Source organism: Dermacentor silvarum, chromosome 6 (assembly GCF_013339745.2).
Source record: "Dermacentor silvarum isolate Dsil-2018 chromosome 6, BIME_Dsil_1.4, whole genome shotgun sequence".
In the NCBI taxonomy this organism is placed as follows: Eukaryota; Metazoa; Arthropoda; class Arachnida; order Ixodida; family Ixodidae; genus Dermacentor; species Dermacentor silvarum.
In genome coordinates, this window is record NC_051159.1 from 168,693,472 (window position 1) to 168,707,814 (window position 14,343).

General features: G+C 52.4%; 1 protein-coding gene across 5 annotated transcripts in view; it reads left to right on the forward strand.

The window, feature by feature from the left end:
• The first annotated feature begins 13,799 nt into the window (after positions 1–13,799).
• LOC119456368 (uncharacterized) overlaps positions 13,800–14,343 on the forward strand; it is a 32,817-nt gene continuing 32,273 nt past the window's right edge. For all 5 annotated transcript variants that reach the window (XR_007467596.1, XR_007467597.1, XM_049669794.1 and 2 more), the window contains exons 1-2: positions 13,800–14,173; positions 14,252–14,342. Coding sequence is in view for 3 of the 5 variants with exons in the window: in XM_049669794.1 (XP_049525751.1) it covers positions 14,317–14,342 (26 nt within the window). In the remaining 2 variants the exon portion in view is untranslated. The remainder of the gene's footprint in view (positions 14,174–14,251; position 14,343) is intronic.

The following is a 14,343-nucleotide window of genomic DNA, read 5'->3' on the forward strand; positions in this document are numbered from 1 at the left end:
ATAATGTACGCGAAGCTCGCGCCAACAACCTCAGGTAGAGAACGCTTCCGTCGTTTTGCCACCGCGTCCCGCGCTCTCGCCGCCTCTGGGTCCGCTTGCCGGCGTCGGGGGATTCACGGTTACCCGAATGATCCCCCGGTGCTTCGCCCACTCATCATCATTCATTTCGTGGGTATACGGTGTTTTTTGGGGCGTGTTCTTCCTGGCTATAGAGGGAGGATTCCCATGTAGACCGTTTAGCGCTGGGCAAGCCCAGAGCATGTGCTTTAGGGTCGCTATGCTTTCACAGTTTTTGCATTCCGAAGATTGCACCTCAGGATGCCATTTGTGTAGGATATACGGGTTTGGGAAGGTACCCGTCTGCAGTTTTCGCCAGATTACTTCTTCCTTCTTTATGAGATATCTATGGGGGGGGGGGGGGGGGGGGAGGAAGGGTTCTCCTGCCCATTCTAGTGTTGTAGAATTTCTCTGTATGTGGTTAAGTCTCGCTTTTTGGACAGGGAGTAATCTGCCTGCGCTGGGGCCCAGTGGGTGAGTCCTCGGGCGACCTCGTTGGCGATCTCGTTCCCTGTGAGTCCACTATGAGCGGGAAACGTCAGGCGAACGTCAAGAAGCGGCGGGGCGACCAGCAGCCAAAACCCGGGCAAGCGCAAGCTCGGGGTGCGTGGTTACCACCAACACTGTGGCTTGCTTGCTGACAGCTTCGTCGTCGTCTTGTCTTCTTCATCACATTGGCACCCGGGTAATAGCGTAGCCATCCTGGCGACTTAAGGCGTTGACAGTATAGATGGGTCATAATAGGGCTAGAGGCGACTCACGTGAACGATTTCTCGACCACGACGACGTAAGTCTTGGGACGGTGTCAAAGGCTCAACGTCATAATTGACTGGAGATGTCCGAGCGAGGATGCGGTAGGGCCCATAATATCGCGCCACTAATTTCTAAGACGAAAGGCCAGGCGTACTCGGAAGAATCCAAAGCCAAACCAGTGCACCGGTCGGGAAAGTAGTGAGAGGTCGGTCGGTGTCGTGCCTGAGCTTCTGGTGACCTTGGTCCTCGGTTGTCAATGAACGGGCCAATTGTCGACAATCTTCGGCGTACCTGGCGACATCAGAAATTGCAGTGTACTCAGATGAGTCAGGTGTGTAGGGAAGCATAGTGTCCAGCGTGCATGATGGCTCACGTCCGTACAAGAGAAAGAACTGAGAGAATCCTGTGGTCGCGTGCGTAGCAGTGTTGTACGCATATGTGACGAATGGAAGGACGGTGTCCCAATTGGTCTAATCCGACGCCGTGTACATCGTCAACATATCCCCCAGAGTGCGATTAAATCGCTCAGTTAGGTCATTAGTTTGCGAATGATATGCACTTGTCATGCGATGAACGATGTTACACTGAACGAGCACGGCTTCAATACCACCAGACAGGAAAACACGTCCCCTGTCGCTCAAAAGTTCACGGGGAGCACCGTGGCGTAGTACGAAGTTGCGTAAGATGAAAAACACATCGTCTCTTGCTGCGGCTGTGGGCAAAGCTGCAGTCTCGGCGTAACGTGTGAGGTGGTCCACGCCGACAATTATCTACCTATTCCCAGAGGTGGTCGAGCGAAGTGGGCCGTATAAGTCGATACCGATGCGGTCGAATGGACGGGCCGGGCAAGGGAGAGCCTGAAGTGTACCGGCCGGGCGTTGAGGTGGAGTCTTGCGCCGTTGACAGGCAGTGCAAGCACGTATGTACTTGCACACAAATGCATACATTCCGCGCCAGTAGAATCGCTGCCGCAGGCGATTGTAGGTCTTGAGTACGCCGGCGTGAGCGCTTTGCGGGTCAGTGTGGAAAGCAGCGCAGATGTCCGTGCGCATGTGGCGGGGTACAACTAGAAGCCACCTTTGGCCATCAGACACGTAATTCCGGCGATATAAGAGATCGTCGCGAATAGTGAAATGGGCGACTTGGCGACGTAGAGTTCTTGAGGCGGGATAAGTGGGTGTGTCAGTGAGAAAGTCAAAGAGTTTAGAAATCCACGCATCCTGGCGTTGCTCTGACGACATGTCTGAAAAGTCAATAGGCGACAAGGGAGCCTAAGAAGCTGACGGAGAAGCGATGTCAGACGCTAGCGGCGAGTGGGACAGCGCATCAGCGTCCGAGTGTTTGCGGCCGGATCGGTACACAACACGAATGGTGTAATCTTGCAGGCGAAGCGCCCAACGAGCGAGGCGTCCCGAGCAGGGGCGTAGCCAAGGGGGGGGGGGGGGGGGGTTCAACTCCCCCCCCCCCGAAATTTTATTGCGATAGCAATTATATGGACACTCCACAGCAGATTTCTGCCGTCGGCGTCGCCGTCGCCGTCGCCGTGAGGTTCCGTATGACGTCAATGGAGATGAAATCGTCGCCGCGCGCCGCCGAACGCTGCATGTGCGAGTGAAAGGGGGCGAGGGACGAGCGCTTTCACGGGGAGTGAACGCACGGCGGCGCCAACCTTTCCCTTTCCCTCAAGAACCACTTATTGCGGAGAACAAACGCGCGTTCTGTGCCGTGCTCCCTTAAGGGCTGCAGAAGTAGGCGTCTGTTTCCTCCTTTACAATCACCATATATGTAGAGCAAACGCGCCTTCTGACGCACGAAAGGCCGTGAGGGGGGGGGGGGGGGGGAAGTGAGGCGACGTTTAGATGCGGCACCAAGTGCCTATTTATATCAGAGGCTCCGGGAACAGTCACCAACGCCGCACGCATTTTGTGCGAACGCGGGCAAAACGCCGACGGCGTCGACAACAGTTCTGCGTGTTGCCGGTGCTGCTGCATGTCCAAGTTTATACAGCTGATAAAGCTACTATCATTACTCCGTATAGCTCTCTACAAATTTGCTATCGCAATTGATGCTTCGCCTTTCAGGTGAAACTGCGACATTTTCCGCACCCCCCCCCCCCCCCCCCCCCCACTTACCCACCATTTGTTCTCGTCGCTTCGCGCTGACATAATTCATGAAACCGGTGATACTATCACAATTTCATTCCTGGGCGCTTGCGTTTGGGTTGGTAATTTACAGCGAATCATGTCTGCATATGGAAAAAAACTGTCACGGTGTTTGTCAAGGCTTTGACACTGTGAAATTTTGGGGAGGAATGTGGCGGCCGCATTCTGAAGCAACAAATGCGCAACAAATGAAGCAACAAATGCGGCAGCCGCTTTTTAGATGATGGCGAAAACGCTCGAGGCCCGTTTACTTAGATTTAGGTGCACGTTAAAGACCCCAGGTGGTCGAAATCTCCGGTATACATTTCCGCCGCTTCCCTTCAGGTGCCGGTTAGGCCGCGCTCGCGCAGGATCTTAGGCTACGTTCACACTTGGTCTCGAAGCTGTCGGAAGCGGCAAAATCTTGCAAAAATCCGCCCGCCTATAGGCGGCAAAACAGGCAGAAAAACAGGCTGCGAGCCAAATCGGTGTCGGGCCGATTTTTTCGCCATGGCGAAGCGGAAACGCGGCGGAAAGTCGTTCTGCTTCACTGGAAGCTACACTAGCATGTAAACAACCGGTCGTAAAATTGAACATGGCACCAAATGTGTAGGCTGTAATGCTGATCGACGCGATCAAGAACCAGCCCTTGCTCTACGACAAGAGTGGCACTAAAGCGTACTGTCAGCATTACTCGCGATAGTATTGAACGTCGCGCGACCGGAGGTGCGGCAACGAAGCCTTGGCGTGACCCAACTTCTCGCGCTTTTGCAAAGCCAGGCGAACCCACCACCGCCGTTCCCGAGGTGTCCGGGTCATCCGTTTATTCATTGTCCATTCCTAGAAAACAAGTAGGTAGAAGTGTAAAAGCCATTTCTCCTTCTACTTCCACGGCAGACAATAGTTATAGGCAGATTCCTCGTTGGCGCTCCATAATTCTCCTCGCACGTGTACGGTATGTTGCAGAAGTCGCGGGGTGATTTTCTCGTCGTGACGATAGATTGGCAGCGTAGGTCTCACGTATGACACGCAGGCTTTGGCGAGCCCCAACACAAGGGCCAGCCCGGGTTTTAGCTGTGGTGTTCCCGTTGCCCCTTTGGTGTCCTGGAGGCACCGACAATACGAAATGATAAAATGTTATTACAACTTGTAAATAAAAGCTATTAAAGAAATATTATCACGCCTAGGCACAAACCTGTGACTCAGTGCTACCGCGCCCGTGTGAGGAGAATTACGGAACGCCAACGAGGAATTTGCCGAAGGTCGCAGATGACACGCGAAGTTGCGTAAAATGATCACTTTTGATGACGGTACGTGGGTCAAAGAATGATCATACCGCTCGAAATAATGCGATAATGAGCGCCACCACGCCGACATACGTACGCAGATGAGATGGATCTGGACGAAAACGGTAGCGGCGGCCGCGGCGGTAGCAAAACAAATGTGCACAACTTGGACAGGCGCGGAAAAAATTTTCCGGCCGCTTTGCCGCTTCCCAAGTGTGAAAGTAGGCTTAGTCTGCGCGAGAAACGTCTCTTTTTTGCGATTGCGCCCCTACGGAAGGCTGGTAATTACTGCTGTGTTGTTTAATCCCAAACCAGCAATTACGGAAGGCTGGTAGTTGCTGTTTTGTTGTGGAATTCCAAACCAGCAATGTACACACGAAGGGGTTGATGACAGCACTGAAATTCCACCGACTCGCAACAGAATGCACGAAACAGATAGCCGACAAGCATGAATTACTGCTGTGCGCAGTACAGCGTAAGTAAACTCTTGTTGCAGGCGCTGACAGTTCTCGTCGGAGTTCACGCGTCCTGAGAAATTGATTATGTGCACTATGCACTGAACAAGACCGGAGTTCATTCCTGCATCACTAGTACACCAATTAGTCGAGATTCTGTGAGGTACAAGGCCGTTTCCTGTTTGCACCGGCGTAAGTGAAGCAGAAATGAGTTGCACGCACTACTTAAAATGCGTACACATGCCATATCTATGCTATGCGGTGAAAAATTCTGTACAATTCTGAATCTGTTGACGTAAAGGGAAATGACGGCTGCACGCTCGCACACAGCGGAAGACACAGCGGCCCATGCACTTGCCGCAGGAAATGCAACCCTCTCGTATGAGGGAGCAGGGCGACGAAAGCTTCAAAAAAAAAAAAAAAAGCATTACGCGTTTTTGCGCGTATTTAAGTTTTCTAGCGCAAAGACGTAGCGAACAAGCTATTGCTATTGGAGTAGCTATAGCCTGGTCACACGTGCATTTTCACGCGTATAGCCGTCCTTGACTTGTGAAACGCACTTCGCCCCGACGAGGACGACGCCATCTACGCTTAACGGAAATTAACAATAATGATATCTTCTCCGATCGCACGGGTCGTCTCAATGATGCGTTTTCGAAGACTGGTCCATTCAGTGGCGCGATGAGAGACCGTTGCTCCAAACGCCCACTTTACCTGTCGTGCTTACTGTATTTAGTGAGCTTACTTTACTTTTTACTTAATTTCTTCACAAGCACACGCACACGCGAGGGGCGGGGGGGGGGGGGGGGGGGCGGTCCCATGTCTGTGATATACATGTATAGAGTCTGCTTAAACTACCGATATTTATTATCGATCACGCGACGTAGAGGAAAGCAGAAGCCTGCCCCCCCCCCCCCCCCCCCCCGGTCGGGCCGATGAACCGCCCCCGAAAAAAATTTCTGGCTACGCCCCTGGTCCCGAGGGATCTTTCAGCGACGAGAGCCAGCATAGAGCATGATGGTCCGTGATGACGTCGAAAGGGCGGCTATAGAGGTACGGACGAAGCTTAGCCGACGCCCAAATTATGGTGAGGCACTCTTTCTCGGCGACAGAGTAATTACACTCGGCTTTCTTGAGCGTTCGACTCGCGTAGGCAACGACGTATTCTTGGTATCCTGGTGTTTTTTGAGCCAATACCGCACCATGCTAGGCCACGTCGTCTGCAAGGAGGGCGTTCTTCCGGACCCCACGAAGCTCCCTGCCGTAGCCGAATATCCCAAGCCCAATTCCATGAAAACCCTTAGAAAACACATTGGGCTGTGCTCGTATTTTCGCCGATTTGTGCGCGACCTTGCTACCATCATTGCGCCTCTTACCAACCTTCTGACCACCTCTAACGGCCTAACACGGGGTTCTAACCCTAACAAGGGGTTCGTAATAGGGTTTAAATCTATGGACGTGCACTGTCTCGCGTTCACGACGCCTCAAGTTAGTAGATGGCGTTAGCGTCTCGACGACGTAGTTGACTGGCGTCGTCTGTTGTACGATGCGGTAATGACCGTGGTATTGAGCGAGGAGTTTAGAGGATAGACCAGGGGTGCTTGAAAGTATCCACAGCCAGACTAGTGAGTCCGGCTGGTAGGTGCAGGGAGGTTGGTCATCATCGCGACGGAGTTTTTGGAGAGACTGGTCTTCCGCCGTGAACGAACGGGCCAGCTGATGGCATTCCTCGGCATACTTGGAGGCTACAGACAGAGGCGTAGCCGGTATGGGAGAATGGTGTCGAGCGTACAGGTAGGTTCGCGGCCATATACGAGAAAGAATGGCGAAAATCCCGTTGTGGCCTGTGAAGCAGTGTTATAGGCGTACGTAAAATATGACAAAACGAGGTCCCAGTTAGTATGATCCGATGTCATGTACATGGATAGCATGTCGCCCAAAGTACGATTGAACCATTCTGTTATGCCGTTCCTTTGCGGATGATCAGCTGTAGTGGTGCGATGGATGGTATGGCATGCGGTCAGAAGGGCGTTAAGAACTTCGGAAAGAAACGCACGCCCTCTGTCACTCAGAAGTTCCCGCGGTGCACCATGACGCAGCATGAAGCGATGCAGGAGGAAGGACGCAATGTTACGGGCTGTCACTGTTTGCAGTGCCGCAGTTTCTGCATAGCGGGTGAGGCGGTCGACAGCGACAATAATCCAGCGACTGCCAGCTGGTGTGCAGGGAAGAGGGCCATAGAGATCGATGCCGACGCGGTCCAATGGTCGGGACGGACAAGGAATGGGCTGCAAAGGACCAGAAGGACGAGGAGAAGGAAGCTTGCGTCGTTGGCACGCTGTGCGCGAGCGAATGTACTTCCGCACAAAATTATACATGCCACGCCAACAGAAGCGGGAGCGAAGCCTGGCGTAAGTCTTAAAGAGGCCGGCATGGGCGCATTGCGGGTCTGAACCGGGAGAGTGGAGCATACATCTGTGCGCAGATGGCGGGGTAACAACCATTTGCGACCGTCGGAAGCGTAATTTCGACGATAGAGAACACCATCCCGCAACTCGAAATGATAAGCTTGGCGGCGGATAGCGCGTGAAGGGCGTGTTGTTGAAGTGTCAGGAATGCAATCCATAAGTGCCGCAATCCAGGGTTCATTGCGTTGCTTCACAGCCATGTTGACGTGCACAGGCGGCGAAAACGACGATTCGATGATTGAAATGCAAGTCATGTCACTTGGTGTAGGCAACCGAGAGGGGGCATCCGCGTCGGTGTGTTTACGGCCAGACCGGTAAATGACGCCTATGTCGAAGTCCTGTAACCGTAGAGCCCATCGCGCAAGGCGGCCAGATGGGCTCTACCAGCATAGAGCATGGTGCATAACCAGCATAGAGCATGGTGATCTGTTACGACGTCGAAGGGGCGGCCGTACAGGTAGGGTCGGAATTTTCCAAGGGCCCTGATGATAGCCAGGCACTCCTTTTCGGTGACGGAGTAGTTGGATTCCGCTTTCGTTAGTGTTCGGCTGGCGTAGGCTACTACGTATTCATCATGCCCACTTTTGCGCTGTGCAAGCACGGCACCAAGTCCTAAGCCGATGGCGTCGGTGTGGACTTCCGTGGTGGTCGTGGGGTCGAAATGGCGCAGTACGGGAGGCGAAGTGAGCAAACGCCGCATAGTTTCAAAAGCATCGTCGCATGCTATGACCCAAGTAGAAAGTCGTGTGTCGCCGCGAAGCAGCTGAGTCAACGGAGCAATGATAGAAGCGAAATTCCGGATAGAACGACGAAAGTAGGAGCAGAGCCCAATAAAGCTCCGAAGTTCTTTCAGGGACGTGGGTTTCGGGAATTCGGCGACGGCGCGAAGTTTGGAAGGATCAGGTAGTATGCCTTCTTTCGATACGACGTGGCCGAGTATTGCAAGCTGCTTGACTCCAAAGCGACATTTATTCAAGCTGAGTTTGAGGCCTACCTCGGTGATGCACTGCAGGACTTGTTCGAGACGGTACAGATGTGTGGGAAAATCTGGAAAAAAGACGACGACATCGTCAAGGTAACATAGGCATGCCTTCCATTTTAGCCCACGAAGCAGATTGTCCATCATCTGTTCGAAAGTAGCAGGGGCATTGCAAAGCCCAAACGGCATAACGTTAAATTCATATAGGCCATCTGAGGTCACGAAGGCTGTCTTCTGGCGATCGGCAGGATCCATAGGCACTTGCCAATAGCCTGAGCGTAAATCGAGCGAAGAAAAATACTCCGCACCTTGCAAACAATCCAGAGCATCGTCGATGCGCGGTAAAGGGTAGACGTCTTTGCGAGTTATCTTATTGAGACGGCGGTAGTCAACGCAAAATTGGATTAAGTTATCTTTTTTCTTAACCAGGATTACAGGTGACGCTCAGGGAATATTAGAAGGTTGAACCACTCCACGCTCAAACATTTCGCTTACTTGAGGCTCTATTCTGGACACGCATGGCGGCTGCACGGCCGCCATTATCCGCCATCTTGGCTGTCTCATTGGCTGTCCAGAGGTCACGTGTTTTGAAATTTGTGCCGGGAAACAGAAGTTTTGCAAAATGCAATTTTGCGTTTTCGTCAGAATGACGAAGCGTGACGTGGAGCTGCCAGTTTTATCGACTAATACTTTTTTGTGGTCCTTGCACCTATATTGCGACTTTAGCGCTTTAAAAAGAAAGTGGACGGTAGCGTGCAGAAGCTCGTACAATGCATCTGCAATTTCGCGAATATGTGGTGGCGTTCCAAGATAGCCGGCATGTCAGCTTGTTCATTGGCTGAAGGAATATCCCGTGAGGAGCGTCACAGGAAGGGCCGTTTCGTAAACGTCAATTTGACGTTGCGTGACGTTGCGCTGGGCCGCCATTGCAGAGATTTTCCGCCATAATTTGTGGTGCGACGAGCCGCGCGAATTATGGTAATGAGCAGCCATATGCAACGGCAGTGGAGAGGCATGCGTATCGCCGCATTTTCCCTGTCATTTCGGGCCATAAAAACCTTTTGTTCACAACGCGTGTTCATAGCATTTGCATCGCTTTCGGGTGGTGTTGGCATTTGTGTTTTGCACCATCATTTTTATTAAAAACACGTTTATTTGAAATAATATTGGTTGAAACTAGCAAACTTTCTGCGACATTTTGCACTTTTCACTATTGCGTTTGTATTGTAATCAATATTAATGACTTTTCGCATCATCAAAGGCTATGACAACGGTGACTTTTTAATTTACAAAAAGAAATGTACGCAAGACGGCGCCTTGAAGTTTCCTCTCGCGGTGCGAGTAAGCAGCGAAGTGCACAAGAGATGGCAGTGCCGACGTTTGCGTCGCTCAAGCAGATACCTGTGGCGCGCGCAACGCTATCGATGATATTCGGCCGCTTCTCAGCCCGACTAGTCGGGCTGAGTCACTTGCGGATCACGAGATAGCGATAACGCGGCCTAGAGCGTGCGCTCATCATCACTGGTAGGTCGCGTGTGTTGTCTCAAGGTAGAAAGCAAGCGCGTGGGCGCCGATATACGATGACTCATTCAGTTTCCCGAGGACACGCATCCTATCTAATGAAGCAGACGACAGCCCGCGCGCATGCAGACGACGGAAGCGAGAAAAGATTTTGATGGAATAATCGTACGCTTTGAGCTAGCGGCTTTATTTTTACTGGGGAGGAAAACTGTTTTCATTTATCAAGAATGCTAGGTTCAATGCCTACATTACACTTTCTTAGGCGAAACGTCAAATTTCCGTATCGTTACGAAAGCAAAACGGAGCCATCAGTGCCATTTTGTAAGCGTCGCGCCTACGTCACGCCTCGAAGAAAATGGCGGAATGTCCAGAATAGCGGCTTTGGTTTTCAATAACACGGCGCTCTGCGGGTGATACACGATAAGGCCTCTGGCGCAGTGGTGCGTGGGTGCCAGTGTCGATAGTGGGGCGTGTTGACAGTCGAACGTAGATTGGTATTTCCGTAGAAGGCTGAGAAGCTGCGAACGCTGCGTAGGGCTCAGGAGGGCATCTACTGAGCTATGGAAGACGTCTTGCGTAGGCTGGGAACAAGGCAAACTATAAGTCACCGAGTTCACGTCTGAACAGGTGTTGTCAAGACGTGCGTCAAAGATGGTTACCGAGCCCGCAGTCTGAAGACGTCCAAGGCACTCGCCACGACGTAAGACGAGGGGCGTGGCCTTAGCGTTGGAAACGAGCAGTCGCGTGCAGCCACCGCTGACAGTTAGGACAGCACAGGGAAGGGAACATCGTCGGCGAACAAAAATGTCGGATGCGACAAACAGGGCAGTAGCGTCAGTGGCGAAAGGAGAGCAGGCATTCGCAATCACCGAAGAGTGCGGAGGGATCGTAGTGTCTTCTGTAACGACCAGTTTGTCGCCAAGATCTTCTTCTTCTTTCTGGGATTTTACGCGCCAAAACCAGTTCTGATTATGAGGCACGCCGTAGTGGAGGGCTCCGGATTAATTTTGACCACCTGGGGTTCTTTAACGTGCACTACAACGCAAGCACACGGGCGTTTTTGCATTTCGCCTCCATCGAAGTGCGGCCGCCGCGGCCTGGATTCGATCCCGCGATCTCTTGCTCAGCAGCGTAACCCCTTGTCGCCAAGATCGTCAAGGTCATGTGGACGGGTATCGGGAAGCGGAGAAAATTCAACTTCGGCGCGAGAACAATCAAAGACGGCCTGATGATCGGACAGGAAGTTCCACCCCAAGATGACGTCGTATGAACAGGATGAGAGGACGACGAACTCGACTGTATATGTGTATCCTTGAATGACGATGCGGGCGGTAAAGCACTGCACGGGCCGATTTTTTCAGCCCGGGCCCGCTCCGGGCCCGCCCCGGGCCCGTTTTTACGTTAGGCTGCCTGCCCGAGCCCGACCAAAAGTTTTTGGGGAAACCCGGGCCCAGCCCGGGCCCGGAAATAATCTACGTTACACGCCCGGCCCGGCCCGCCACCCCGTTACCTTAGGCCCGAACCCAGCCCGAAACCGGCTCGAAACCAGCCCGAACGAGGCCCGAGACCGAAAAAGACATGTTTTTCAGAGTCCAGACGTCTGAGGATAACTCGCTGCACGTTACATGCACACCACCAGAAAGTCCGAGCCCGGCCCGGGCCCGGGCCAAAAAGGACATGCCGCGCCCGAGCCCGGGAAAAAACTGCCCTACCCGGCCGGGCCCGGGCTTTCGGGCAAGCCCGAGTCCATGCAGTGCTCTAAATTCTGAACTCACATCAGTATAACAAAACTACTCAAGAAAATCTTGCTAATGAGGTGGATTAGCAAAAAGGACATCGGAGTTGCCGACCTGCGATGGGCAATGAATACCGTGGCGACATAAATACTCTCTCTCACACAAAATGATAATTGTACATGCTTTTAATTGTTTTGTTATTAGACATGTAAAGCTGTCTTTTGGCATTTCGGAACTATATAAAAAAAAGAAAAAAAAAACATAAGTGCATGGACAATTTTTGGAGGGGAATCGTGCAGTATTCGTTGAAATTGGGATGGCTATTAATGTTTTGTTGATTAGACACGCAGCTACTTCCTCACCTGCATGCTTAATATCTGGCGTATAGTTTTGAACCTAAAATGAAAGGCTGCTTATCTGCCCTAAATTTGGCTCCCATGCTAAGCAGTCGCCTTCGTTGGCCGTAGGCATCGAACCGACGACCTTGTGTTGAGCATGAAACGCCATAGCTCAATGAGGCCACTGCCGAGAGGCCGCCGCGCAAAGCAAGAACAAAATAATCGTTAAATCAAACAGCGAAAAAATTCAGAAGAAAACAAAATTAAGCCCACCATCAGCCAGACCAAGGCGAACGAAGCAGGCGGTGGCATCAGATGCAATAATCTTTGATAAAGAAAGTTTTGAACGAGGAATTGAAGTCTACTTAAAAGCGTTAATTGTGATTAAGTGCGTTATTGAATAATTCGTCATGGTAATTCTTGTGGTTATTAAATCTTCGTGCGCGAGAACCGAAATATCTTGCGATATCTTTTCGCCGAGTCATCCAGTGTATAGGAAGAAGAGCTTTTTATTAACCATCTTCCTTTTTCGCCTTTCTATTGCGTTGCTATAGCAAATGCAGGATGCTAGCGTTTAGAACGACAACATCCGAAAAAAAAAAGCTCAATTGGTGCAAGTCATACAGAGATCGAAACGATCGGAATGCGGATGCCTTTAATTGACGGCAAACCCGTGTCACTATGGCAGTTCTAAGCAATCCGCCGCCGTAGCCGAGTGACTGTGGGCTTCGGCTGCTGAGCGCCTGGTCGACGGTTCGATCGCGACCGTGGCATGCAGCCGCTTTTCTAACGGCCGAAATGCAAAAACTCTCGTGAACTTAGATGTCGATGCGCGTTGAAGAACCCCTAGGTGGTCAAAAACCGGAGTCCCTTCCTACGGCGTGTCTCTTATTCATATCATGGTTCCAGCAAGCAAACGCTTATAAATTAAATTTTTGTTTGAAGAGAAACGGTGCGGCAAGAAGGAGACGACGACGTGTACGCAGCGAACTCGAAATATGTTGCGACGCGCGCTCGTAAGTTGCAAGTCATGCTCGCAGCCGGAGCCCAACGTAAATACCAAGCGCGAAGATTCCGTCGGCGAGTTTCACATCGATAAAACGACGGCGACAGCGCAAACGCCATTGCTGTCCACGAACACAGTGAATGCATGTGGAAGCTTCTAGAACATTCCGAGTTCGGCAACTGCATGCCAGCTACGGTTTCTTTTTTTTTTTTCGTTTTCATTTGTTCGTTTGACGTCACCATAACCAGTCACGCCGAGCGCGGTGATAACGGTGGCGCGGCCGCTAGCAAGCCAGTCATTGAGCCAGTGACGTAGTTCGAGAAGAGGCCAATGAGAGAAGAAAACAAACGGCCGGGCGTATCAACGCATGCGCCAAAGTGCTTAGCATCGTGGTTGTCGTGGTCATATAACGAACATCCGGATGCTTGGGCCGCCATTTTGCATTTTTCTGTCGACTTCGATGGGCCACGTGTCGGCTGCCCTCTGCGTCGAACCGTACCCCGCGGTCCTGCTGCTCCTAATTTCGCGCTAACGGTGGCAGCGCTTGACGAACTCGGGCCAGACTTTGGAACGACTATGGCTTTGTTGCCTCCTTCTCGGCAATTCGTCGCGCTCCTTTCCGAACTCCCGGAATGTGTGCGACGGCCAGCTGGCATTTCAGCCCTTGGGGCATCCCGGTTAAGCCGGCGCAGCGTAAAAGTCGGAAGTCGCGCCTGCCGAGTACTCGTTATTGTGTTTGTGCGCGTTCCCATTCGTCGGCGACGCCTGGACCATGAACTGTGGAGGAGCAGCTCTGACCGTGACTGTTAACGGAGGACCTGCGCGGCAACCCTTCACGGCGAGCGTCGTCACGGCGAGCTTCCAGACGTCGAGCGTCGTCAGCGCTCACGAGCTAAGTCCTATAGATGGTCCCCAAGCTGGCGAGGGTGGCGCACGCCTTAGCGAAGTTAATCGTTCAGTTCCACCAGTTAACGCTCGCTAGGATTCTACAGCTACATTTGAAAATTACGTAAAGTTAAAGTTAATTTTGTTGCTTAACTGTAAGCCCGAGGAGTTTCGTGGGCATGGCTGCGACCGCATGGGCCTCCCCCGTGCCGGAATCGAAGAGGACGGGCCACCGTGTTCGGGGTGGCGGCGTGTGTAGCTTCAGGCTTAGCTGACACACAGCTTAGCTCACACTAGGCAGGCTAGCTGTTAGCGTCCTCTTTTCGACTGCGGCAAGGACATGGACCCGTTCCGAATTGCACTGCGACCCGACCACTATTTCGTGACAAGGTAGCCCGGGCGCGTCAGTGCTATCGAGCGAAATGTGGAATCGGGGGAGCACTCGGAATTACCTCGCCAGCTTTTAGCTACTAATCCTGCTTAATGCAGCCCTCGACGCCGGACGTCGCCTGCGGTCCTCGTCGGAGCTCGGCCGGGCAGCAGCGACAGTAAGCGGGCCGTTTCGTTGCCGTTGTTGCTGTTCGTTTTCTCAGTGTGTAGTACTTACTGTCCTCGCTGTCTTTCAGAGCATCACTCGTTCCGCGGTGTACAGTGTTCCCTCGTCGGTGTGGTCTTGCTGGCAGGCGAGACCATGGTCACCGCCCTGCACTACTACAGG